Source organism: Xiphias gladius, chromosome 18, assembly GCF_016859285.1.
Source record: "Xiphias gladius isolate SHS-SW01 ecotype Sanya breed wild chromosome 18, ASM1685928v1, whole genome shotgun sequence".
NCBI classification, from domain to species: domain Eukaryota; kingdom Metazoa; phylum Chordata; class Actinopteri; order Istiophoriformes; family Xiphiidae; genus Xiphias; species Xiphias gladius.
Genome location: NC_053417.1, coordinates 25,383,706 through 25,411,229, shown reverse-complemented (window position 1 = coordinate 25,411,229; position 27,524 = coordinate 25,383,706). Strand labels below are relative to the sequence as shown.

The 27,524-nt window shown below is 44.5% G+C and overlaps 1 protein-coding gene across 5 annotated transcripts in view; it reads right to left on the bottom strand.

The window, feature by feature from the left end:
- Nucleotides 1–27,524, bottom strand: part of plekhg5b (pleckstrin homology domain containing, family G (with RhoGef domain) member 5b) — a 78,109-nt gene that overhangs the window by 10,755 nt on the left and 39,830 nt on the right. For 3 of the 5 annotated variants that reach the window (XM_040152770.1, XM_040152773.1, XM_040152774.1), the window contains 7 exons: nucleotides 18,607–18,748; nucleotides 16,875–16,974; nucleotides 16,574–16,634; nucleotides 16,057–16,148; nucleotides 15,802–15,938; nucleotides 13,175–13,341; nucleotides 204–395 (listed from right to left, as the gene is read on the bottom strand). In XM_040152770.1, coding sequence (XP_040008704.1) covers nucleotides 204–395; nucleotides 13,175–13,341; nucleotides 15,802–15,938; nucleotides 16,057–16,148; nucleotides 16,574–16,634; nucleotides 16,875–16,974; nucleotides 18,607–18,748 — 891 coding nt within the window. Of the gene's footprint in view, nucleotides 1–203; nucleotides 396–13,174; nucleotides 13,342–15,801; nucleotides 15,939–16,056; nucleotides 16,149–16,573; nucleotides 16,635–16,874; nucleotides 16,975–18,606; nucleotides 18,749–19,747; nucleotides 19,973–25,295; nucleotides 25,316–27,524 lie in introns of those variants that run through there. The other 2 variants (XM_040152771.1, XM_040152772.1) reach the window with 2 other exon arrangements.

Sequence of the window (27,524 nt, the reverse complement as noted above, 5' to 3'; positions counted from 1 at the left end):
CTGCTCGCTACTGTTTTGTTTTTGGTTTTTTTTAATGCTCTCTTAACGTGAGCCACGTCTGGGCAACGAACCCGCCCCCTGCAGCTTTTAAAATTTTACTTTTATGGCCAAGATAAAGCGAGCCACTTGGCTTGGAATCACACACACACACTCACACACACACTTGTATTTCATGCGACGACCTCCCGCCTGATCAGCGTTACCTTGCCGAAGGGCCCTGCTCCGGCGTTGGAGCTGAAGAAGCCACTGAAGCGGCTGGCGGCGCGGTTCTTCCAGCTGTCGGGCCCTGCCCCGACACTGGGCAGAGAGCCACCGATTTGTCCCAGAGCGTCCGGGGTAGGAATATTCGTCTCCCCGAGGAACTCTGTCATGTTCTTCCTCCGTCGTGCCTGACCCTGACGGCACAGACACAGAGCAACATTTACACAGTGCAAAAGGAACAGAAAATGAAAGAGCACAGGCAACAGTGTCAGGAGGGATTTATGTCATCTCAAAGGGAAATACAAAAGTTTCCACTTAGACGGATGGAAAGAGACAATGAAGGAGAGAGAGATATACACACGGACAGCATAAACAGGAAATCAGAGGGGAATTTGGGCGAAGGATGACATCAGCAGGACCGTTAAAGCTACCCTAATGATCAGACACAAACAGGAGAGGGAAGGACTGCCACTTCCTCGCTGTGAATGCTCATTACATCACAGGGAGCAGGCGGGAGGTTGTTCCATAAGAACAGACGGCCCGAGCCTGGCCATTGTTCCCCCCTCCATTGTTACCCTGTCAGCAGGCCCTGCCGCGCACCCTCGCTCATGCAATCTCTGTCCACTTTATGAGCGGCAGCAAAGCAAACAAACAGGGGGCCACATCAGTATCTGAGGAAGCAGTTGTTTTTGCCGTTAAGAGTGTCAGTCCTGAGGAATCTGCTGGTGGGGACTTGGTGAGAGTCAGGCCACTGACCCCCCCCCGCTTCAAACATAGCGACAAAAAACTAACATTCCAGGACACTGACACTGTTGCTGAAACTGACCGGCCATTCCAACAAAATTCCTCAGCTGATGACCCCACACAGGCGCACAAACACAAACACACACACACACATTCACAAAACACAATGCAATCAAAACACTTATACACAAGCCCAGACATCGCGACATCCCTCTGCGCATATTTATCAGATTTCGTGCAGCTCCCTCTGAGGCCACAAAAAGGCCTAAGACAACTTTTTGAACATAATCATTAGTACTGCCCAAGACCTGTAAACACACTTTGATGTGTTCACCTCTAAAATCACATTTAGCTCCTGCTGACAGAGACCTCATTCACCATGGTACACATTGTATTTACATCCTTACTTTCACCGCCACGCAGGCTGCCACTCCGGCTGCAGGTACGACGGCTCAGTAGACTCAGTAGGCAAAAAACCTCTCGCCACATAGTAAGAAGACTGCCTACAGAGCTTTGTGTGAGTAAATCAGACTAAAACTGGGGGGGGGGGGGCATGTCTCCTCCATCCGGATTCAGAGTCTTTTGAATCAACTGAGACAAAACTTCATGCAGAGCGCACAAAAAAACTTTTGAGGATGCGCATCACGGCTATCAGAAGTAAACAACCTCAGTGAAAACTACTGATAAAGACTTATCGCAGTACATAGTGTGTGGCATGTGTATATGTAACTGAAAACTAAAACAGAAATGAAATGTAAATATTATGGCTAGCTCGAGTCAAATTGTTCTTCATTACACAAGCTCCCATTTTAGGAAAAACATCCCCAGACCTGCGTAGAACCACTTAAATAGAGTAAAAGGCACCAAAGTGGCCCATATAGAGTTACATAACAAGACAGTAACTCTGAGTGGGGGATCCTTCAGGTTTTGAAACAGCTTTTAGTCCCTTTATCTTTTTTTGAATGAGTACCAAAGAGGAGAGTGACTGAAATGCAAACAGGCATGTCGGCTTTAAAACAAAAACTACATGGAAGGGGGAAATGGGACCCATTTAGTGTCGCTTCAGTAAAAGGGAAACGAGCCTGGACCCATTTAGGGAATTGTTTTTTTTTTTTTTTTTTAAGTGGGAGTATCTGTTCCAAGAGTTCAAGCACACAGGTGTCAGGAAGTGTCCAGTCTCCACGGACAAACAGGGAAAGTCTCGACCCTGCGGTACTGCCAGCACAGTAACGGGCCGACCGAAGCCTGGTTGGTTTGGTGTGTGTGTGTGCGCGGTACGGCAGAGCGCTCAGCAAGAACTGGGTTTTCCCAATTTAAAACAGGTGTGATAAAGACAGAGAGAGCTGACACCGGAGCTTTTCTAAATAAGGCGTTTCCACATGTCGGATCTTACGCATGAAGAATAAACCTGACAAACCTAAAAATAAATATACTGTAGTTATGGATAAAGGAAGCAAACACTGAGTACCTTTATAATCACTTTAACAAGACACTAGTGTCTCAAAGACAAAGACTAGGCCAGGAAGTTGTGATTATAAGTGCACAGGGATAGAAGCTACCAACAGTTTCCCACCACATTAACAGTGCTTACCATTGAAGCCAGAGGCATGTCAAAAGTAACAAAAACCATCCTAATCCTTCAATTGGATTCATGGATCGCAGCCCATGCTGGAGCCAGCTGCTGCTCTCTCTCAAACTTCACGCCTCCCCTCTCTCTCTCTCCACTTCCACCGGGAAACACGCACCTCCACGCTGTTCACTGTCCGGATTCTTGATGGTTAGATAGTCCGGGAAGCTGAGTGACAACTGTGACACTGCCGCGCTATCAAGATCAAGGGGCTTGCGCTGAACCTCATTCAGTCTTGAAAACGTCCCGTTCCAGCTCGCAGGGTCCGGGGCTTGCTCACCGAGCGCGGTGTCTTGCTGCCGCAGCGTTCTTTTTGAACGGGGACGTGTCTGCGTCCTGTCCTGCTGTCCAAACAGTCAGCGGTGAAACCTCCTCACTGAGACACCCAGTCTGCTCGCATTTCATGCAGACACTGGCCCGAAGTCATAGCAACCAGGAGGATCCTGCCTCATTGTCTTGGGCAGGAAAGAGGAGGCAGGGCCAGAGCAGAAGAAAAAAAAGAAGGCTGATCTGAATATTTGGAGGTGGAGTCAGGGTGACAGCTTGTAGGGAGCTCCCTGAGTTCAAACACACATCCTGGTGCTTGCAGAGATGCCAAATGCTCCTTAGGTCAGTCAAAACAGGCTGCACAGACGTAGAAATAAACTAACCTCTGGCTGCCTGTGAACACACCATTTTTTTGGTTTTTTCCACTTGTATCTTTTTTCCCTTTGATAATCTTTTTTTCCAACTTAAGCAAGATTAGCTTTAATTTCAAGCAATTACCTGAATAAAACCAAGAAAATTACAGGGTGACTGTAAACAGATGGGGCGCTTCATACTTTACTCTTATTTGGAATTTGGTCCTCTATTCTCTATGTTATCTTCAATCACTGTTTTGCCTGGAGACCTTTGAACAATGCCAAGCTAGCTGGCCAAAACAAGGAAAGAAATGCCCCGACAATAACCAGACGGGAAATTCCCTTTGTTTACTTGCTTGTTTCAGCACATTTAATAGGCTGCTTATGCCCAGTAGATAAGCACAAAAAACCACACCTCCTCCGTGAGCAGCAGAAGGGCTGAAAACTTTCTACCGCTGAAACTGAAAATAAATCTGAAACCATTTCGATAACAGATTGTGTCAGTTGTTTAATCTCCAGCTTTTAAAATGCGTAGATTTTCTTTTTATCTGTTTAATATCTGTATAAACTGAATGTCTTTGGGTTTTAGACTGTCGGCTAAATAAAAGAAGCAACTGGAATATTTTATTTTTTTCTGGTTTCAGCCCTAAAACATTCTATTAGTTAGAGTTGGTTATATTTCTGCAGGTAAAACCAATGCCCAATAATACTTCAGCACAACGAGCAAATATACCCTCAGAGTAAACACTAAGCTGCTTTAGTCTCAACTCCCTAACTAATTATGTTTACTAGGTTTCTCCTGTGCCTCCCGTGTAAACCTGTCAGTCAGGACGGAGGGCAGCGAGATCCGGAGCTCTTTTTGTTAAGAAGCCGCCCGATCTGGGGACTGCGACTTGTGCAGTGGGTCCAGAGGGGGGGCCGGCCAGGTTAATGATATCAAGCCCTGTGTCCGCTCACAGCCTTATCTTATCACCGTGGTTTGTAGCATTAACCTTGGCTTGTAAAGGAGAAAATCTTTAAATGGGAAGGGATTGTATTAAAATAAGCAGTGACAAAGAAAGCAGCATCAGCCCCCAAATCCCCTTCTTTCTCTGCCCCCTGCTACTGCCTTTATGTTAGTCTACTGATAACAACAGCCCTTGATCAGGTAGGTTGATTAACGATGGGAAAACAGCGTGACACTGACCTTCCTGAAAGCCTGGTCACACTAACACGGACACACACACACGTATACACGTAAATCACGTGCATAACCAGGAAATAGAAACTAAAGCAAAAACCCCCGTGGACATCACACGCTGCATGGTTCAAGGCCACTTCACTTCCAATAATCAAGGAGCCTGATGACCGACACGCAGACACTTTTCGGCCTGAGATGGGAGTTGTCCAAGCAATGCTCCTATTACTTGACCCCCATCATTCCAGGGGCGCATGTAATGACACCCCGGCCATAATCACACTTCATCCCACACACACACACACACACACACACACCAACAGAAACATTTCAGCTCTGATGTTTCCAGCAGAGCCGATGAGATTAATTAAAAACAAAGCCAAGGATAGTGGTTGAATGGTTTTTGTAAATGACATCAAACTGAGTGGAACGTGAATCAAGCTTAAACACATTAGGGCAGCGACTGATGATTATTTTCTGGGTGGACAAAATACTAGCAACAGCCTAATTTAAAGGCCCCACAAACCTCTCTGTTTTAACAAAAACGGGACGTGGTAACCTTCAAGAAGGCAGGGCTGTTGTATCTGACCACATTAGCTCTAACTAGGTATAATAAACTGGCGACTGAGTGTATATTCCGTTGACAAAGAAAAGCATCCAATCCATACGTTTGGGAAGCTGGAACCAAAAACGTTTGGCATTTCTTCCATAAAGAAATGACTATTATAAAAAATCAATACAACAAACTATTAGTTTTATTATTATTACTCTCTACTGTGTAGATCCAAACGTATTATTGCCACCGGCAGCAGAAGCGGGAAGAAATAGCACGTTTTCACTACATCATCAATCTTAGCAGTGCACACAGTCGTGTCAGGAAACCTCTCACCTGACAGTCAGTTGGTGTTGGTCCTGTGTCAGGAGAAGGTGACTCAGGAATCTGTGAGTCCACATGCAGCAGGTCCCAGCTGCGCCAGGATGAAAGACGACCAAAACGAACCATTTTCCACAGAAACAAACCCCCCCCCTTCCCACATACACACACACACGAAAAAAATTCCCCAAACCTAAAATTAAAAGAAAAAAAGGTTTGAGTAATCAAAAAAAAAAAAAAAAACTGAGGTAATTCCAAAAGTCAGGAGGAATCCATTTCCAGGAAATCACAGCCCAGACAAAAGTGCAGAGCAGAGTGAAGCATCGCAACTACTGACTGCTTATCTGTTCCTGCAGATGCAGTGCACTGCAGGCCAATGGTCACACAAATAACAATCATAAAGGTGTGTGTTCACCCTTCAGTAATCTCCACCTTTAGGCATTAAGGGAAGTTCTTTGTCTTTCCAGCGCACACACACACAGACACACACGCACACACACAGACACACACACACACACACACACACCTCTTCAGCCTGCTCAGCTCCTCCCACGCCGTATGGGGCATAAATAATAGTCTCCTAGCACCTGATATAATTACTTTAATTGGAAAGTGTGCTACCAGACACATGAGTCATCTAAATTCTTCTCTCACACACACACACACACACACACACACACACACACACACACACACACACACACACAGAGAGACAGACAGACTCGACGAGCTGGATTGAACAATTAGAAAGCAGTAAAATGATTCTAATATTAGGTCTAAACAGTAACACAGGCAGGAGAGAGTACTGTCAGTTTCATTTGAAATAATATAGTGTTATGTAACAGATAAAAGGTAAAAAAAATATATACATTAAAGAAAAAAGCAGCAAATCCTCAGATTAGAGAGGCTGAAATCAGAGAATATTTGGCAATTTGTGAATGAAAAATGCCCACAACAATTGATCAATTATTAAAATAGCTGCTGTCAATCAACTAATCGATTAATCCACTAACCTTTGCAGCTCTGATTCACTATAACTGATCTAGTTTGTACATTGCACACAATGCGTGTATATGTATGTGCAAAATGTATGTTGTGTTACTGTTTAACTCACATATTAGTGTCTCATTATGATGCAGTTTTTACATGAAATCAAACTAGGTTTTCTGCGAGTCCTTATTTTATAAACTGGCACTGACGTCAGGGGTAAAATCAAAATGCATGCACACTTGAAAGCAAACTTGAAAGACTAATATTTATGCCCCAGATCTTATCAAGTCAATCACTGATACTTCTCACTCTATTAACAAACTACACTGACTGCGGTGAAGAGCACTTGGTGTGTCTGTTCAGTTCTTCAGATCAAACGTGGCTACGAAGCCCCGTGTGACCGCCGCTGATTCAGCCATTGTCATTCAAAGTGGCCCTCTGTTAATTCGACAACTGTCCCCATTGTGAGCTATCAGAGAGGTCAGATAGCGGGAGAGGAGATGGCTGCTGGGCGTGATAGCCGGGCCGAGAAAACCCCACACACGGCCGCCCTCAGCTGGGGTGATGCAGGGGGGCTGGGAATGTATGACCCAGTTTGAGAAAGAGGAAATAAATAACGACGACGGCTTCTGCTAACAACAAACATCCGCCCTCCTAAACAAAGCATACCGAGTTGTATTGTATGAGCTGAATTCAGCCTGGCGAATACAATATCACTCAAAACAGGCTTTGGTCCGTATGCGGTGGAGGAAATAAATGTGTCAGTGTATTTCAGGTACAGTATGCAGATCGTAGGACAACGGGACCCTTGCCACGCCCTTCACTGTCTCAGCAGTTGAAATGCAGGCTCCCTGCGTCACCATGTGTCTCCAGTCCTGAAGGCTCTTTGGGGCTTTTGTCAACTATTTCCCCAGCACAGAGCCCTTGTCTATTATGAAACAACGTTATCTACCTCTCTCGTCTATTACATAACAAACTCTTCCATCCCCGAGGCAATGCCAGGAGTCTCTGCTTTCTTTTTGGATATGTGAACAGGGGCGGAAACTGATGTCTCTTTTAATTATCGATTAACCTGCATTTTATTTTATTTTTTGATTAACTGATAGTGTCTTTGGTCTATCAATTGCTAGAAAATGATGGAAAAATTCACAACTTTCACAACTCAAAGGTCTTAGAATGGATTTTTTTTTTTTTTCCGACCGAACATCTAAAATCCAAAAATATTCCATTTACAGAGATATAACACTGGCAAGAGCAGCAAGTCCTCACATTTGAGGAGCTGGAACTAGGGAACTTTTAGCATTTTCACTTAAAAAAAATGACTTGACGAATCGATTGTCAAAATGAAAACTGATACTTCAGATATTTTCAGCATTACTGTGGATACGACCTGAGTTTCAGTAGCAATACCAAAATAATGAAAAAAAATAATGTTCTCTGAGACGAATAAACATTCTTTAATGAAATCCTTTTTTCATTTAACAAAAGAAGCCAAACTTCAGCAGTACAAGAATTTTGTCTACTTAAAATGTTGATTTAAATCAGGTCCTATCTAATCCAGGGCTACAACTCGTAATAACTTTCATAATCAATTAATTTGGCGATTATTTTCCCAACTAATCCCAATTTCCAGAGCTCAAGTCACCTTGAGAGCTTGACAGCACCGAGAGCTCAAGGTGACTTGAGGTGCTCTTGTTTTTTGTTCTGACCAGCAGTCCAAAAACCCAAAGAAATTCAGTTTATGTTTATTTAAATCCAAGAAAAGCAGCAAGTCTCCAAGATCTGTGGAAGCTAGAACCGGAGACTGTTTGGCATTTTTGTTTGAAGGAGGACAATTAATCGATTATCAAAACAGTTGCTGATTGATTTTCAATTTCTCGGCTTATTGTTTCAGTTCTAATGTGAACGAATGTGAAGGAATTGTAGTGTTGAAGCAACAAAGATACGTTTTTTTTTTTTTTTTTTTACATCATTAACACTGAGTTTCAGTAGTGATACTACAATAGCATAGTTTCTTTGAGAAGTATAAACACGTTTTTTTCTATTAAATCCCGTCTTTTATTCTAAAAAGAGAATCCAAACTTTGGATTGTCTTCACAGAAAGAGTAACACAACAATTTTGCCTCGACAAAACTGGAAAAAATTTGTAGATATGAACTATCTGGTCAGAGAATAAGTAAACAAGATTACGACTCCGATCAGAAAGTATTAAAGTACATCAAAGCTTCAGTACACATTTCACTCACTACCACTAAAGTACTGGGGGGAGTATTGAGGGGATAAGCTTTTCCCTGACGTGAGGAGAGAGTGCATCATCGGAGGAACGAGCTCTGACACACACACATATGGAGGATCCATTAGCTGACATTAACTCTCTGGGAAAACCAAAAACTGTAACGTGATCCCAGTCCCGATCACTGGCAATCTCTGGATCAAATAATCATACGGTAAATTAACAGATTTCTAGCCTGGTTTATATGTGCTTCTTAACTCGATTCAGATACAGTCAGTGGCGCGTGACAGAGCGGCAGAGTTGGCCTGCCACTTCAGTGTTGTATTCACTGTGCTATGGCAACCCATGGATGTGTGTTATGTAATAAGTGCCAACTGACAGGGAGCGAGGATCAATGTTCTGAAGGCGCTTACTGAAAATCACAAGGCCCCGGGCGGTTGAGCTATCTTTATGACCGTAAAGACAGTAAAAGTTTTAGTTTCTGTTCTCAGGAGAAGCAAAAACAAGCGGCTGCTTGAACTCTGTGTGTCCTCAAATGTGCTGTGATTCAGAAATGTCATTTTTTTGGTTTGTCCCCCATGTATGAAGTTTCGTTTCTGCTCCAACCTGGTGTCACTTTCCACTGCGTGTGGACCGAAGCACATCCTGAGCCCTGGCCCCGGAGATTAATGACTCCAGCTTACCAAATACATAAAATTAGCCCCAGCTGCTACAGTATATACGAAAGAGGAATCCCAGCTGTGCCCCTGACTGCAGTTGGTAAAATTAACCCTGCAACACAAACACAATTCCTGGACGGATGTAGTGAACCTCAGAATAGGGTTTTTGAAATTTTCTTCAGTGTCATAAGTGTGTTTTTTCAGTCGCACGCTGAGTCATGCAGGTTAAAAGTTGAACTTGTTTTCGGTCAGTGCGCATCAAAGGTGGTTTGATACACTGCTGATACTGTAAAGATGTAAAAAGATCACATTATTTGCGGACGGTGCAAAATGTACGAGGCACAGACGGATAGCGATGCTTTATGGGAACTATCAGCGGGGTTGGAATGTGTTTTTTGACCAATCGGAGAGCCCGGCTGAGGCTCCCCGTCGTAAAATAATCAATCCCGATCATCAAAGCTCTCTGCAGCCTATCACAACGTTGCCAAAGACTATAAATTGTAACATGCATGCAATAATAAACTTGAAATACCCCATTCAAACAAAAGAGTATCTCTATACACAAAGGACAGGATTTGGCTGGTTCTCCTCTGGAGCCTGGCACAAGCCACTGTGATGCCAAGCAGTGAATCCGGTCACTAGGCAAATATCTAAACATCTTTGAGCAAAGATAAAAATAAAAATCAGGCACGCATGCATTTAATGGCGAGTGCCAAAGCTGCTGCCATAGAAACTCCAAGACCGCACTCAGTGCCCACACGTCCGAGCGGAGCTTTTGTACTCCAAACAGCTTTCATAAAATATGGGCTGGCACCCAAAACGGATCACAGGGTTTCTGCTGTTGAGTCGGCTAAAGACTCAAGCATCAATAGACTTCGGTGAGCTCGGGCTCTATTCTACTCGTATTTGGCTCCGAGGTTTAAATAATTTACGAGTCAGTTTCGCATAAAGGGAGGAATGAGAACATTTATGTAAGAACTGTACTTGAGAAAAAATTCTGGGTGCCTGTACTTTACTTAAGTACGACTCTTCTATACCACTTTATTGTTTTACTCCACTACATTTCAGAGGGAAATGTTGTAGTTTTTACTCCTCCTCATTTATCTGACAGCTTCAGAGAGTACTTCACCCGTTTAGCGAAAAATGAAAGGATCGAAATCGATGCGGCGGAACCGGAGATGATCTCAGTTCAACACATTTGTCGTCTTTGTCAAATCCTGGCGCCTACACTACCCGCAACGCAACTCCACTGCCCACGGTTCAGACAGAGATTCAGCCATAAGCTTATCAAAAAGGATGCTTGATTATAGATTAAACTACCCAACCGAATAATAATCGATTAAAATCAGCTCCGTCTCAACCCACTGAAACATGAGCCGCATCTCACATTATTCCATCACTAATAATAATCATCCAATAATATAATACAGAGTATAATAATGCAAGACTCACGGGGCATTTATCTGTCAAGAGGGGGAAACTACGGTGTTGTACTGAAGTAAAGGATCTGAACACTTCTACTACTTCTTCCTCTGATGAGTGATGTCTTGTGTCATGCCACACTGCCATGTTGCCGACACCACCAACAGTTAGAAGGTCGCTGTACTGCATTCTGCCGGATCTCACCAGCTTTCATTAGTATTATCTGAGGCGGCACATTATGGCCCCCCCCCTCTTCCGGGCGCCGCACTCGAGTCGTTGTTACCGCTGACGTTACTCTCTCCGCATTCGCAGTCAAATGAACCTGTGGCACAGATTCAGTGAAATCCGTGATGCCAGAAACAGAGTGTAGAATACGACCAATGCCAGGCAGCAAACAGGTCAGAGACTGTGCGACCGTAACTCTGCTTTCCGCCGCCACCTCAGGTGTTTATGTCTTCCTGCCACTAAGGTGCTTTCACCGAGCCTCTTCCCGTTTCCTCTCCCAAAGCAACAATGACATCAAGACTAGTCTGTTTACAGTGTTTGCACATATCACATAGCAAACTCACCTGCGAGTGGGTCTAGACTTGCCTCAAGGGTGTTTAACAGCCATAGACTTGTTCGAGACCTGTAAAAGGACAGCTCACCACCCAAGACTTTCTAAACCTCAAGCAAACGCCAAACACCTTTTTCCGAAAAATGAGAATCCACACTTGCAAGCGGCGCGACGAAAACAACAGCAACCTGTAGCTTATCGCTTTGAGACAAAAGATTAGCACTAATGCTGTGGGTTAAGGAGTTTGATACCTTCTGCGTTTTTTCCCAAACTCTACAGCCATGCACTCATGCTATTCGATGACAACATTATGGTGATTCAGGTTTGAGCCACGGTAAAACATCTGGCCACAACACACGCCAGTGGCAACACAACTGTCCGTGTAAATATTATTGTCCTGAACAAAATTCACTGCCCACACTGTTGCTGAGCAACCACTTTGTTCAGCTCTTCTTCAGTCACAACACTGTTGCGCAGAGGAAGCGATTTTTGTTGGTAATTTTTTATTAAGTACTCAACTGCTGAAGTTGTGTTACCGCTCTAGAGCAAGCCAGGGCAGCGAGGCCACAAACCTGTCCTGTAAAATGAGCCGCTGGATTGCTGTGAGAGGCTTATTCGGTTATCTGATTAGTCATGGACAACAACTCTCGCATCTCATATAATTGATTGTATAATTTATGAAGCGCTCTGATGCTAACTTACGAGCACAATGATGCAAGGTTCTTCATTTAAAAAAATCCTGAACCAGATGACATTTACTTTGTTGGTCTGGAATCTGATTAATCATCGTGAATTAAAACACATCTTTTCACTCAACTATTTAATATAATTTATATTCCATTAATAATATAATTTGGAATAATTACCTTGTTACACAATAATAAGCCCATGTCATGGAAAACTGGACTGTGTGTAATAGTGAGTTTCCACTGTGACTGTCTCCACTATGTGTTTTGGATGAAGAAATATTGTATCAGCACATATTTTGAATTCCCTCGATTAGACAACTTATTCTGTTATGATATAATACTGTTATAGAACACCTAATAAAACACAGATACCAACACGCTGACCAGTCACCGTGACTATTACAACAACAGTACGACGGGCAACTGATCCCGATGCTGCGTGGGCGGAGAACTGATCCAATTTAGCGCTACTGTGTAATTAGTGGTCGGGGTTTGTCAGACCGCTGTCGAAGAAAGTCTCTGGTTTTCTCCCAGCTCTGTCAGTCCCTGACGCTTTACTTTGCATTACGTAACTGGTGAGACATTTGATAAAGTGTAGTCACAAGATGATCACAAGCAGCGGAAGTCAATTCTTCCTCACTGCTGAAATGCATGAAGTCAACAGATTAGCCGGCGATACACGTAATCCTTAGATGCAGCGCTGGTGCTAAAGCACGGCCACTTGCGTCTCATTGCTCAAAAAAGACAAGAGTTTTTACGTGTTTTATATGCCACCGCGTGAACCTGATGACTTTCTGTCCTATTTCCAAGCTCCATGTTTGGCAGCCGAGTGGATGGGTATCCTGCAGGCCTCCATCAGTCTCTCAGCACCTCTCAACAGTGAAAAAAATAAAAATAAATATATAGCCATTTCCTATAGCTGCAGGAAGCGCTGGAGTGACACAGTGCCCCCGACTGAACTCATCATCACATGAGAAGCGCTCAATGGGGGCATGGGCAGCACCGGGCGAGCTGGCATGTACATGCACGAGTGAGCCGCTGGCGGTCGGCTGAAGCGGAAGTCCAAAAATACAATCTGTCTGTTTGCGCTGGACAGATAAAGGTAACAGAAGATAATGAGGTCATGATGGGATTTACCGTGAGATACTACACTGTCCCAATGCGTCGTGGGACTTGCAGGAAGAGGAGGTGAAGTTATGGAAAATAGCGAAGCTTGTGGCAAAACAGTAAGAGTCACAGGGTGTGTCTGTGTCTGTGTGCGGTCTGTAGGCTCAGTGTATTTTGGTGGGATGAGTCTGAGAGACAGTTCAGCATGTAATGAGCTGGAATTTCACATGAAATATGACCACACTGCTATCCTGCTCAGCCAGATGTCAACTCACCAGCAGGTCTACGCTTTCCCTGCGTCCCAGAGACCCATGCTCCACCCTCTCGCTGCCCGGGGTGAGGATGTAGGGGCTCTGACCTCCGGAGGGCTTCATGTTGGGCAGGCTGAGCGACCTCAAGTCCTTCACGCCCTGCTCCACCTTCAGCTCATCACCTGGCCGTGCTAAATGGGAAAAAGAGAAAAAAAAAAAAATGGTTGAGCTTTCCGGGAAGGGGAATCCTTTGAAAGTAAATTCTTGCACAGTCCGATCAGTATTTGTTTATTTTTGCAGAGGAAGCAACTGTGGTCAAAACATCCAGAAAAGTACTTTCTTTTCAAGTTTTCTTTTTTTTTTTTTCAGTTTTGAGTTCTGTTGAACTCAGCACCACACCCCAGGTTTTTTCGGCTCACTTCTTTTTTTTTTCTTGAAAGTAAATCTTTTAACCTGCCTTTGTAAAGGTGGAAGGAGGGATAATACCAACCAAAATGTATTATTCAGTTACACCTGCATTGGCGGATTGTTTTGGCCGCTTGGGGGCAGCAAAAATGAGCTGTAAACTATGACATATTATCACCTTTTAAGTTGAGACTGCTGTTTGTTAGCAAACAGTTGCCTATTTACACATCTAAGAGATACGGATAATCATTATTCTTCATTTGAAGTTGTGTGTAAAGTCTTTTTTTTTTTTTTTCATTTTTCTTTTTTAGAGCCTTTTCGCTGAAAACAGCCCCCTGCTGCAACCAGAGACGATGCTATGAGAGCGGTGAGAGTAAAACAACAAAAAGAAAAAAAAACGGAGAAAAAAATCAAATGAAATATGAGGAAACGCGTCATGTAGCGGAGACGAGCTGCAGATTCGGGGGTGAAAATTCTTTGTGGGTTTATCACGAGCGACCCCCTTTGCATACAAGTATTCATTTGATCCACTGTTCATATAAAATTAGTGACTATAGCTGCTTTAATATGTGTTAAAGCTTAGGAAAAAATACAGATGAATGAGTGAAAGTTTTTAGAGTATAGAACAAAATAGAGCAGAACGACATAGATTCTCAGATGACACATGACTGAGCAGCTGTGGACTCTTGACCTCTGTGATTCAGACTGCATGCAACTCCAGACCGTGGTCAAGAGGTGCGAGTCGGGAGGGTGACGATTTCAAACAAACGGCAATTAGTCACGGCGCTGGGTCTCTTTTAGGACATGCTTAACTGGGCCTTTGATGCAGAAACTGCAACAAGTGTAACTGCAGAGGAGAGGCACCCTTCCCAGTTTCCAATGAGGGAAATGATTTCATTCTACCACGGCATTGTTACGATTCATGGGAATTTCAATAACACTTTTGTAACAAGATTGAGCGAATCAGTAAAACATTTTCACTAGCAGTTCCGAGCACATTCGGGGACACGGTTCACTCTTTCTTCCTCCCCGTCAGAAACACGGGCGTGGGAGGAAACTGGCCATCTGTCCTGCTCAGTCATTGTTAAAGGCGCGGATAAGAATGGTGTGATGTCTAAAATACACCATGACTGCTAAGTACAAGACTGAAAGGCTGCTCACTTTCTATAAACAAAGCCGGAAGATCGACATTTTCTGTGGCTGATTTTATCGTGCTATTAGAATTTTATTTCGCAAGCGTATGCTGCGATTATTGGTCCACAGGGCCTTTCACAAATGTCCAACAAGTGAAAGATCCTTAGACTTAGAAATAGGTGAGAAAATGCCAACGTGACCCCTCTGCTACCAGCACTGCTGTTAGTTCTTCTCAAGAAAAACTATCTGTTTCTGGGAAAAACATTCACAGCACACAACATAACACTTCACTTCTATTCAAACTATCGTCAGCGAACGAGGGATTTGTGACATAAAGATCTCAAAGATCATTGAGTTGATTTCTCTTCACCAATGAATAAGTTTTACCTTTGACTTTTTCTTCTTTTTCTCTTTTATTGTTAAGGCAAGATAAAGCGAAACGAGGGATTTAACGGAGAAAGACAATGTTTAATAAGCCTGCTGCAAATAGCCGTCAGCGTTGTAAAGTTTTTCACTAAGTGCAGTAAAGTTGTGTGGAAAAATAATAGTGTCACATTGCTGCTCTTTCATCTTGAGTGAGGAGCTTCTGTAAAGTAATTTTGTAATGAATCCTCTAATTTGCTGCAGTATTTTTAGCTGCTGTTCCTGAAGTGCTCTCTATATCTGCCATCTAACAGTTTGGATCTGGCTAGATTTCTCCGCCTCAGTGTGTGTCCAATAAAACTGTACCACAACTTTTACTCCGGCTTTTCTCTGACGATAAACTTCAGACACGGGTTCCGTCTGCCGCAGCGCTCAGCCTGCAGTGATAAATCAGGTGTAGTGGCTGCTCGAATGGATTTCCATTCCAGAGACTTCCATATTTTGTGCCTCTAAACAAGAACATGTGAAAATACGTATTGCATGAGCCCAAACGTGCAAGTTTATTTTATTTAAGCTGCATAAGAACCTCATCTGGTCCTTCAGTAAAGAAGGACGAACACGATTGGACTGTGTAACACCTAAAAAGGGCTGCAGATCCTGGCTAAATGTAGCCCAGTGACTCGGACAGAGGATAAGGCATTAGCAGGAGGTGGGGTCGACCTTGTGCTGCATGAGTGGGGTGTGTTTACCTTTGACTTTGAGGTAGTGTCCCCCAAAACGGTAAGCCTCAAAGTTGAGGGACAGAGGCGTGTTGGACTGATCCAGGAACAGGTCGACCCGGGACAGCTCAATGCCGTTCCTCTCAAACACAGGCCCTAGAACCTCTCTAGTAGCGCGTCACAGAGAAAACAGGCGTGCATACGGATGAAAAACAAGCTGTTAGTTGAGGTTCTCATCAAATCCTCACAGTACTTCTTATGCGGCCATTCCCCCTATCCTCTCACCTCAGCGTTTTCTTTTTCATCGCAGGTACAATTTCTGTGTTTATGTCCACGTTGAGATCAAACTTGAGGCTGAAGCACTCCTTACTGGGGTCCTGCAGGGGGAACAGACACACTGTTAGTTTACACAGGTGGGGCCGCAGCTCTGCCGGCCGGGCCCCCGGGCTCGTGCTGTATGTGTGCTCTTAGCGGATCCACAGGGGGGCTCCTTCTCACTACACTGCCTGGCCCAGAAAAGAAAAAAAGGAGCAGCCTGGGAGATGCCATTGTGTTATATCATCGTTGCAGAGAATAATGGCGGCTGCTTTCATATTGCACAACCCTCAGCTCGTATCATACACAATTTGTTGAAAAAAACATGCTTCTACAGATAACTCTTGAGTCACACAGCAGGTGACAAATACATTTTTCCCCCCCATGAAGTCTTTTCAGGGAACAGGAATGAGAGTGTGGTTTAACGTGGGGGGACTTTTTTTTTAATGCTGCACACTGCAGCCCCAGCGTCTGTATGATTACTTACATCAGTGTGTCGTCTCCGTGGCTTCTTTTTCACCAACTTCAGCCCCCCTGTTCTCCGCTCCCTGCAAAAACGGTAACACACACATTACCATACCTTTACCGCATACCGGTTATTCAAAAGAACCCCAAAATATGAGTCTGTTTAACGTGACCATCGAGGCTTGGGAAGGAGTGATCAAAATCTCCGTCAGGAGCTGCACATTTCATGGCTGAATTTTATGCTCCAGTGTGAGAGGACAAGCTCAACTGACAGGCGGCAAGAAAACATGAACACTAGCATGATGTAATGGAGGGTTACCGACCCACGGTCATTGCTCCCCTCGTCCTCTTCCTCCAGGTCGGAGGGGGGGCTTGTGCGTGGGGGACAGGAGCGCGTGGACACGTTCCGAGCCAGGATGGAGGCTAAAGGTTGAGCAAGCACAGCAGTCAGTCCTTCTGTTGGATCACACCTACAGCAAACTTCAATATCAAGCTTTAAAAGGGTTGGTTCGCTCAAACCCCCCCCCCCCACCGCTGGTGATACGCAGCCATGCAGATACATAGCTTTAGGTTTTGGTATATTCGTCTCTGAGATTTCTGCTACCACCCCAATACAACGGAGGGGATAGGGACGTTGTTTCTTGGTGTTTACACTATATATATAAAAAAAAAAAAAATCAACAGTATCATCTCTTTCCAGAATCAGTATCCTTGCTACTGTAGATCATAGCTTTATCCTTATCTCTGATGTCCATCCAGAATAAAGGTCCATAAATCCACTTAGAAATAATAGAAAAAAAAAAGAAATTCCTTATAACTCCAAAACTTGCCTGAGATTCTTCATGTTTTTACGTTTTCTTTTCTTTTCTACGTGATCCAGTGGCAGCTGTCTTTCCATCCATGGGTACGTTGCAAGCAGGAACTGCTAACAGCTAATTCGGCGTACTTTTAATGGCGCTAATTTTCCCAGATGTGGATAAAAATACCAATTAAAATAAACGGGGCTCATCTCGTCACCCGTGCCTTGGTGTCTGACTTTTAAATCCCCTGCTCTGGATAGTTTCCGTACAGACTATTTCATCGGTAGAAAGTATTTCCAATGAAAAATGTTCACACTGAGATCTGTAGATTAGCCAGAGCAACCAGGAAACTGGGTGTGGGGAGAGACATAATCTGCTGAATTTTTTTTTTTTTTTTTTTTGTGCTGGGAGTTTAACAAACTAAATTTAATTTACCTCCATTGTGCTGGGGTGGAGGCAGCAATCTCAGTGACGGATGTCTCAAAGCGTGGGCAAAAAAATCTAAAGCATGGCTAGTTAGCACTGGTCTGGCTGCAGACCCCTCCGATGCAGCTCAGTGATTCAGATCAGTTCAGGTCTGGTGCTGTGCCCACTGACGGCTGTCTCTGCCAGTCGGAGAATCACAGCTACCAGGCAGGATTAAGAGTCATGTCGTCGTCCTCCCGCATAGCTTGCTAACTATCCAGCTAAAGCCAGGAAGAGTAACAACAGAGTAATAGCCACAAAAAGGGCGATAACCGTGGAGGAGATTGACACAGCTGCACAGGTGGTTATAAGTCGATTTAAATTCTATTTGTTTGATTAATCCAAAAAAACAACAAAAAAAAGCTACTACAGCTTCCGTGGCAACTGCTGCTCAATGGTCAGGGGAAAAAAAACAAAAAAAAACATAATATCATGCTGAATGAATGAGGTGAAACAAGATGGCAATTTATTCAGATTATTCAGCCAAATTAACACTAAACGTAAGTGACAAAAAGGTAATTTGGATAAACCAACCCGTCAAAAACAGTCACACTGACACTGTAACTATTCGCGTAGATTTTTCGTACATAAACTAAACGATTACACAAATCACTTAAGTCAAACTTTGAATTTTCAAGATACACATGCGAGTCAAAGTATTTGCCCTATTTAGAGACCAGTGAAAACTCAGTGTCCTCGATATTTACACAGTGAAATCCTGTAATGAAGCAATGTGCATGAGATCACTGTCAGAGGAGGAATACCAAATACAGAAATAATGAAAGTCTACCTTGAGGTTGTAAGTCAAATCGGGGGTGCCGGTCAAAGTGCATGTTGTCTGTGTTCTCTGAATGGTAGCGTGAGTCACATGACTCACACAGGTGAAGGGGGCCTTTGCTATTCAGGTCTTGGCAGTCTGGGTGGTGGCAAACCTAGACACACACACAAACACAGAGGATGCGGGGGGGGGGGGGGAGACAAGAGAAAGCCAGTTCAACATAACTCTCAAGTACAGAAGGTCCCTGCATCAAATACAAAAACATTTTTAAAGATTGGGCCAAAGTGAAAGGGTAAAACACTCACACACATTTGGAATAAACAGCTCCCTGTCTGACTATTGTTTCTGCCACAATTAAATGGCCACAGAGGCTGCCATGGGCATTCCTGAGGTTTGGTGACTCCCACCTTCCCACCATCTGTCCCCCTCTGTGGGATGAAAACTAATTGACTTAGAGTCAGTTTTTCACCTCGTGTGCTGATCTGGGAACAGCTTAACCTTACGTAATCCAAAATCGTATCCCGGGAGGTGACAACGAAACCGACCACGGGGCAGCAACTGGGAGACTTCCAGGCCGCAGAGCTCCAAGAGCTCCGGAGCCGAGGCGACAGGCAGCAGAAGGATGCAGGATTAAGGATCTCTCTGTCTCAGACCAGACAGATCCGACCCCCATCCCCCGCTCTGTACCTCACCTCCGCAGTGGGCCGGGAAGAACCAGGGGGATCTTCTACGTCTCTCCGCTCCACCCTGCATCCCCCCTCGCCATCACCCACACCCGGCTCAGGAAGTGAGGATGTATGGGGAGATACAATGGTGGTCCCACTAATGTACTTCCTGTGATTGTTTCTGTACTTAGGAGGAGCAGTTTGTCTGTGCATGTGCGTATAAATATGTGTGTAGGTGCACAACTGGGATTTCAGTACGAGCTAGGGAGTCTGGCTTTCATGTAAACACAACAACTATAGATATGCAAGAAGTAGACGCCTGACAAAACGCCATTATAAAAGGCCTCCCCTAAGTAACTCTGTTGTTGTAATGCACAGATATGCAATGCCACATCGTTCTGCCTCCACACGGCAGAGTCAAAGTGCAGTCAAGTAACTCAGATTTGAATAAAAATGACCCCCTTTCTCCCCAATCCCTGGTACTCTACCGTCATTTTCTGCTGATGGGAGCAGGAGTCTTTGGAAGTCGGCTCCATATCCATGCCAGCAGGCACCCAGGACCCCAATAAACATCCAACTCGCCACCTCGTTGGCCTGCTAACTCGCTCCGCAACGTGCCCCTGTCAAGCCACACTGACGGGCTGCTTTATTAATCCACTCCTCTCAATGTCTAGCCAGGTATAATCGCAGATTTTAAGGAGCAGGTCGCAGGGCTGGAGGAGGACAGAAGGGGGGGAGGAAGGGTGGGAGGGATAAGGTTAAGGGAGGGTGAGGAGTCCCGGTAAAGATATAAACCCAAGGCAGGAAGGAAGACGAAAAAAAAAAAGGTCCATCCAGAAGCTTTTCAAAAGTACAAAGCCCCCCTAATCTTGCAGCCTAATTGGTGCCTGTGCTCTGTCAAAGCCATCTGACGGTCCTGCAGAGATTAAACAGCCCACTCAGAGCTCTGCCAGCCAGGGTCGTCTTCTCCTCTTTTTCCTCTCTCCCTCCCTCCTCTTCTCCGTCCTCTGCCACCACCAGCACTGACTCCTCCCTTCCTCTCATAAACCCAGGGTCACTATACCCCGGCAGAGCCCCAACCAGAGGGAGAGTTTTAAATAGAAGGAGACTGGGACGAGAAGAGTCAGCGAGCGAGCGCCGAGGCTAAACAAAATAAGAGGATGGCCTGGTTTACTGTAGTGAACATGACATCCTCTCCTCCGATAAGCACAGTGGGGTTAAAGGATAATTCCAGTTTATTACAACTTGGGCCTTATTGTCATAGTTTTGGTTATCATTTCTATCTGTTATGATAACATTGTACTCACTGAAGTAATTGCCGGGATCTGGGAACATGGTAAAACCACTGCAAAAAACTGTGACACGGCAAGAAATATAAGCAGTAGGACCAGTCTGGTGTTATTACTACTGATAGGAATAATAGCCAAAACTATGATGATAAGATACAAGCTGTAATAAACCAGAATTATCCTTTAAAAGCTGGTATAAATCAATATTTTTATATTAACAATGGATCACACGAACACAGAGAATTAACACCTGAGACTCTAGCTCCCCCTCAGCTCTACGGAGCATTTTAGCGTCTCTCAGCTCGCCGTTTTGGTTTTCCAGCCCGCAACTCTGATGCTTTGGTTTGCCCCTCGCCGTTGTCACGGCGACATTTTTCGGCCGCAGCGCGCAGCTCTTTATCAGCCAAAAAGCTTAAATGACAAAACGGCTGCGTGCAGTGTGCCCGCCGCCAAACAGCGGACGGACGCAGTTAGCGACCAGCCGGTGAGGCCCGGTGGAGCATCTAGCAGCTGAAGAGACAGATATTCCCCTCAGGAGTAAATGGAGACAAAACGGAGCTAAGAGGAGAGTGAACAACATTCCTCAGGTGGGCACAAACACAACTTCGACGGAAATTGTTACTGCAGGTCATTTACAGCATATAATCACTCTGTTAACAAACTTTAAGCCGGGCCAGCTGCTCAGTGAAGCAGTGCTTGGGCACGGCAATGCTAATGTCACATGCTAACATAATCACAATGAGAATGCTAACATGCTGATGGCTGGCAGGTTAAACGCTTACCATTTTCACCAGCTTAGTTAATTGCCTTAGCAATACGTTCTAATTAGCAGTTAACACAAAGTGCAGCTGAGGCTGATGGGAATGTCTCTTCTGCAGGTATTTGGTCACAAACCGAAGGACGGGACAAATTGAAAATTTCGACCTGCTGGTGGTGCTACAGGAAAAGCTAAGGGATAACCGAGGTTATTGCAAGTCATCCTGCCGGGAATATCAATGTCAAAATTTCATGGCAATCAATCCAGTAGTGGCGGTACATCATTCTGGGCCAAATTGGTAGAAGCATGGACAGACGAACCAACTCAACAACCGACTGACCGATATTCCCCCTCACTTTAACCACTTTGCCACCGTAGCCGAAAAAAGTTTACAGGCAGTTCTTCCCCGGGTTTAGTGTCAAACGTGGTGTGTGTTTTGTTTTGTTTTTTTTCTTGATAAGAAAGTGAGATCTTGTTCAGTCTTGCACTCACCCTGTTGATATTACTGCAAAGGAGGATAGTGGGAAAAGTGTGTAAATTCAGTTTAAGATATTTCTCAATCGTTGCAGTTGATGACGTTCGACAAATTGCAGGTACGGAGGAGTGAAGTGTCTCACCTCTGACTGACTCACTGACCTCGGCTTACAGAGACATCTTCATGGCAAAAGCACACAAGTCGCAGAAATCTGTTACAACATCACCTACTTATGCTCCTCTGAAGTCAACGTCAAAGCATGTGCACACATTTTCACGTAGCAGGGTTAAATGTCCCATCACACACAGGTGGTATGTTCTCCATGTGGTGTGGAGACAGTCGGCCGGGCCAGAGAAATACGAGCAAACCAGATGCCATATTTAGACAATAGTCTAGATAGGTAGGCCTCCTTATTATCAAGTTGGGGCGTTCACATTCCTGCTGCAACTAAAGCACCAGAAAATATCTGACGCTTTAGCCAAGACAAACGAGTGCATCATAGGATGAAGGAAAGGCTCCTCGAGTGGAACAAGAAGCACCAAGCGGGGGAAAAAAACTAAAAAGAAAACCCAAAAAGAAAAATCTAGATTTTTGCAATACTGAACATTCCTATCAATGATAGGGATGATTGATACTTGGGTACGAGGAGAACCTGACTTTCATTATCCGGCCTTTCCTGGAATCTGGATCTGGATCCCAACACAACATGAGGCAGTGTGTAAGTGAAGCTGCCTGTTAAGAGAAGGTGACGGTGCAGGACAGCTGACGGGAAGCCATGCGAGTTTACGTATGTGTGCGAGACAACATGTGTCATGTGAGTGTGTGTCGCGTGTGTCCCCCGCATATGCCTGCTCTCAGATCTGCCCGGATTAGTGGGGAGGTTTCGGGGGAGCATGAGTGATTGTAGATGAAACTCTGCTATCACGCACGCTCACACACACACACATCTCCACCTCTATCCCCCTCCACAACAGCTGAGAACACACACACACACACACACACACACACACACACACACACACACACACACACCAGCCCCACTGCAGCCCTTGTCTCGGCTTAGCACATCCAATGCCACGTGGCACCTGCTTATGCATCCTTGTTTCCACACATCCTGCAAACATGCCAATACTCCCACACACACACACTGACACACACACGCACACACGGACTTACAAACACAGGCATGCCTGTTCCAAGGCTGTGTCATCAAACAGCACACCACTCACTCAGCTGTAATAAAGCCGTTCTTGTTTAGGAGAAGATGACTGCAGTCTTCTGAGGTGAATCAGGATTATTACGTTAACACTTAATCCTCCGAACACTGGCACGCAACAAAGGAAGGCTATACCTACACACTTTACAGCACACACAGTGCCCACCGGCACACGTTGAGGGTTTGATCTTAATTATCTTATAAACAGCACAAGAACGACTACTTCACACAGCTGATGCTAAAGACATTCAACTGTGATGCAGTTGTATCAAGTTAAGATTCAGATGTCTTAAACCCGATTTGTAATTAAGGATGGAATTTGTGGGTTTAGGGCAACAGCCTGGCAGCTCAATTTGGCTGCAGTGTCCTCACCACCGTCACAATTCTGGCTCCCGAGGACAACTTTGACTGAGTTTGGACGGCTTGTCACATCCTCGCAAGCTGGAAAATCTTCGGGTGATCAGTCTTTGTGTATGGAATCATATGACGCATTGGGGGAAAAGGCCGCAGATAAATTCAAATCCAGATTACAGATCTGACTCGATGTCATACAAGGCCCATCCATCACGGGGCCGCTTTGAGATTTGAGCAGGGAGAGAATCTGCTCAGTAATGCTCTTACTGGTTTTGCAAAAGCCAGAACTAAAGTGGTTAAATGTCCTGACTGTTTGCGACCTGACGGCATTTCCCTCTCCCCAGCTCGCTCAGCCTTCCCCCGGAACAGCTTGTCCTGCCAGAGCTCACCTAGCGCTTATATAATAGCATGCATCACTGTGCGAATGTGTGTGTTTGCATCAAAGGAGGAGCAAAAACGGACTCACGTCTTATAATGGTGTATCTTCAGCGAGGTGATAGGCTCTCACCGCTTTTGCTGCCAATTAGATTGAGTTCTCAACATTTGCATGCAGTTAAAGTTATAAATAACAAATGCTCAGAGATTCAGTTTGGATCTGCAGCGCAACATACACGAAACACTGATTAAATGTATGTGACACATTACAATAACAACCGTATCCTGCTGACTATTTTTCATGAGCTAAAAGGTCCAGATGCACATCTAATAATTTAATAAGCTTAAAATGTTGTTATGATTCTCCTGAAATTGACATGACACTGCGTGGTAGACAATCCCAGATGGTTTCCATAGAAAAGCTCAGGGAAGTGGATGCGCTCAGAGGTGGGGAAGTTAACCAGACGCACATTTGCCAAACCAGCCCGTTAATCTCCATCTTTAAAGTCTAAAACCAAAAATACTGTTTGAAAACACTTCAGATAAAGTATAAATCTCCCCTTCGTCTCACTTATTGAAGTTTTTGTTTTTGAACAAGGTAAGGAGACACCACACGCAAAACCAGACAAGCTACACAAAGGGGAGATTTATTCTTTATTGGTATCGTTTTCAAACGACACGTTTTTTTTTTTTTTTTTACTTTTACAAAAGACTTTAAGGATGAGGACTAAGTGGTTGGTTTAGCAGATGCACATCTGGTTACTGCTCCAGCTCCATCAAAGAGCAGCGCCAACCGCAAATGTTTTCACGCAGTGGATAAAGACGGTCCTGAACAGGGCCTAAGGGCTGATGTGCAGAGAGCACATCACCCAGAGAACAAGAGTAAAAAGTGTTATTTTAGCCATTATGGCTCTAACATGAATTAGCTACATCTGATCTCATCTGCCCCATCTGTCACATTCGTCATTTTAAACAGCTGAAGGCTCTAGCTAGAGCTTTTCAATAAAGCCTTAGTTGTGGTACGTTTCCTGCTAGGAGTGTCTGTCTGTAGCAGACTGTTAGTATGAGTGTGTGTTGGGGTGGGGTTGGGTTCAGGAGGTAGGAAATTAATGTACGGAACTACTGCATCTAATAGAAAAACATACTGCCAAAAAAAAAAAAAAAAATCTTATCTTGTATTGACATAGTTGAAAACTGGACTTTTCCCACACATTGATTACTCTACTGTAACACACATAAACACACACACACACACACACAGCTGTTTGTAATAGTGGTGCCCACACCCACAGGGCAAACTCAGTGCCCTGTCATTGTTCCAAGAGGCCATCATCAACCTCCACACACACACACACTCTATAGAAAACATGAAATCAAAGCCAACCTGAATCAACACAAAACACGACGGCTCAACTAATGCTGTTTGGTGACGTTGAGCACAAAACGTACTGTTCGGGCCAGCCACCGGTCCAACACTGAAAAGTCTCACTGCACTTCACTCTTTGTTGAGACTGCGGGTGACATCCAGGGACACTGTGTTTAATGGCACGGGCCAACTTTTAATGCTTACCATCACTCCACTCCCACAGAAAAGGCTGCTTTAAGGTCCTGTCCTGACAGGCAAGTCATCACGGATTTGGCAACTGGACGAGATTCGCCACAGCTGTAAGTTATGTTAGCATTAACACCACTCCTCATCCGTCATGAGGGTCTGGAGGAGTCGGCTCACGGTAGCAGCTTCGAGTCAACCTCTCACCCTCTTTTTTTTTCCTTTCAAAAACCCACCCTGGCCTCGTCATTGCCCCCCTTTCTTTTTTTTTTTTCCATACAAACAAAAAGAAAAAAGAAAATACACTTAAGTGCATCCCAATAAACACACCCACGCAGGCAAATGATTGGTTAGCACCAGACGAGGCAGAATCGTGCACAGTCTTGTTCAAATAGTATGACTGCAGTGAAGTCAGTCCAACACCCAGACAGACTTTGCCCAGACCAACTCAGACGGTCTACAGCCCCAACCTAATCAAAGATAACCCAAAAGTCAGACACAAGTACACATCAGCGGTGATTCATAGTCTACACCTGAAGTAAAGACAACCATTGTCTCGTTTTCACAGTCAAATGCACTGATGAACTGACCTTTGACCCGTGTGCATACATCACTACGGTACAGAGTGCGGAGACTACATGGACGCAGATGTACCATACCAAATAATGCAGACATATTTCACGGCTGACTGAAAGGTCATTTTACTGTAATCACTAGCATCTTCACGAGCCTTTTACTTTTGTAAAAACAGAACAAAAGCTGACGATTTTTATTCAGGGAACTGATCTTCCTCTGCAAAAAAAAAAAAAAAAAAAAGGGAGAGCAAAACAATTTTATCAACGTCGATATTAGGGCTGAGTCACAATATCTACCATAATTCCTCAATATCCAAAATATGGCAGTATTTAGAGGTTGACTACTAGTGTTTCCAGACGATATTTAGACACAAGAAATAAAAAAGTTGTTATATGGATACAATTAACGATCACTGGTATTGATTATTCTATGAAGTAATATTTTTTTAATTAGTAATTTAGTCTATAAAACGTCAGAGAATAGGCACAAATGCCATCTGCAAGTTCCTAGATCCCAAAGCGTCATCTTCCAATTGCCTATTTATTGTATATTTAAATATTGTATTTTTTTTTAAAGGGATTTTTCTTATATTAATATGAGACAGAAAACAGCTGAAAATTGGAGAAGCTGGAGGTGCAAAATGTTTGCCATTTATTACTTGATGGATTCAAAGATCGACATGATATTCTGTCGACAGACTAACTGATTAATCCACTTTATTATTTTAGCATTCAATCATTATTAATGTGGATATGACAGCCAAGCTGTTAGAGGTTCTTTGACTGCCTGTCAAAGAAAAAAAATGTTATTTAACTGTATTCCAACGCTTGAGGTTTCCCAGATGATATTAATATTATATCAGAAATTTCCAGCACCAAAAATCTACATCCACACTTTCCAGCATTGAGGTTACTTCCTCGTCTTCTGAACCCAGCAGTCAAGTCGCGGGCAGTAACTCTCTCGCCGGCCACTCGCCACCCTGCACGCAGCCGTGCTGCCGGGACGCTGGCTGGCTCTTACCCGCAGCTGGAGCCACTAATATCAGCTACTGCATTAGAGAATAATGGATTGTCAGAGCAGAAGTTTCAAAAGCTAAATGCCTGCAGACTGAGCATGCTTTTCATCAAGCCGAGCTGACAGAGAGCGAGGCAGGTCAAACTCTGCTGCACGTTACATTTTCACTACCCCTTTTCTTAAGAGACGACTTCGACTGTCCGCTCGGGAGCAGAGCACATGACCCCCATAGGGCCTCCCCGTGTTTGCCGGAGAGGGGGCCTGCTTTCCTAAACATTACACAAGAGTTGCAATTAGCTGTGGCCCAGTAGGTGGGATTGAAAACAGCGGGCAGTACGGCTGCAGGAGATCAAAAGCGGGAGCCCGGGCCGGCCTGGCCCAGGTCTGATTTATTTTTCAATAAATAAACGATGCATCTGTGGAGGAGTGGCACGGGAGAGAGCCGCCGCTGCTCGCTCGCTCGCTTTCTTCTGCCGCCATCTGTCCTCTGGCCGGGCGAGCAGGCGGAGGAGGAGAGCCAGGGCCTGGCTTTTTTACTGCGGCTCTTATGCAACAAGACTGCCTGCCTGTCTGCGTGTCTGTTCCCTATTAACCGACTCTCCTTCATTCTGGTACAGTGCAGTGCTGACGCCTCGCACACATATGGACTTACTCAAACAG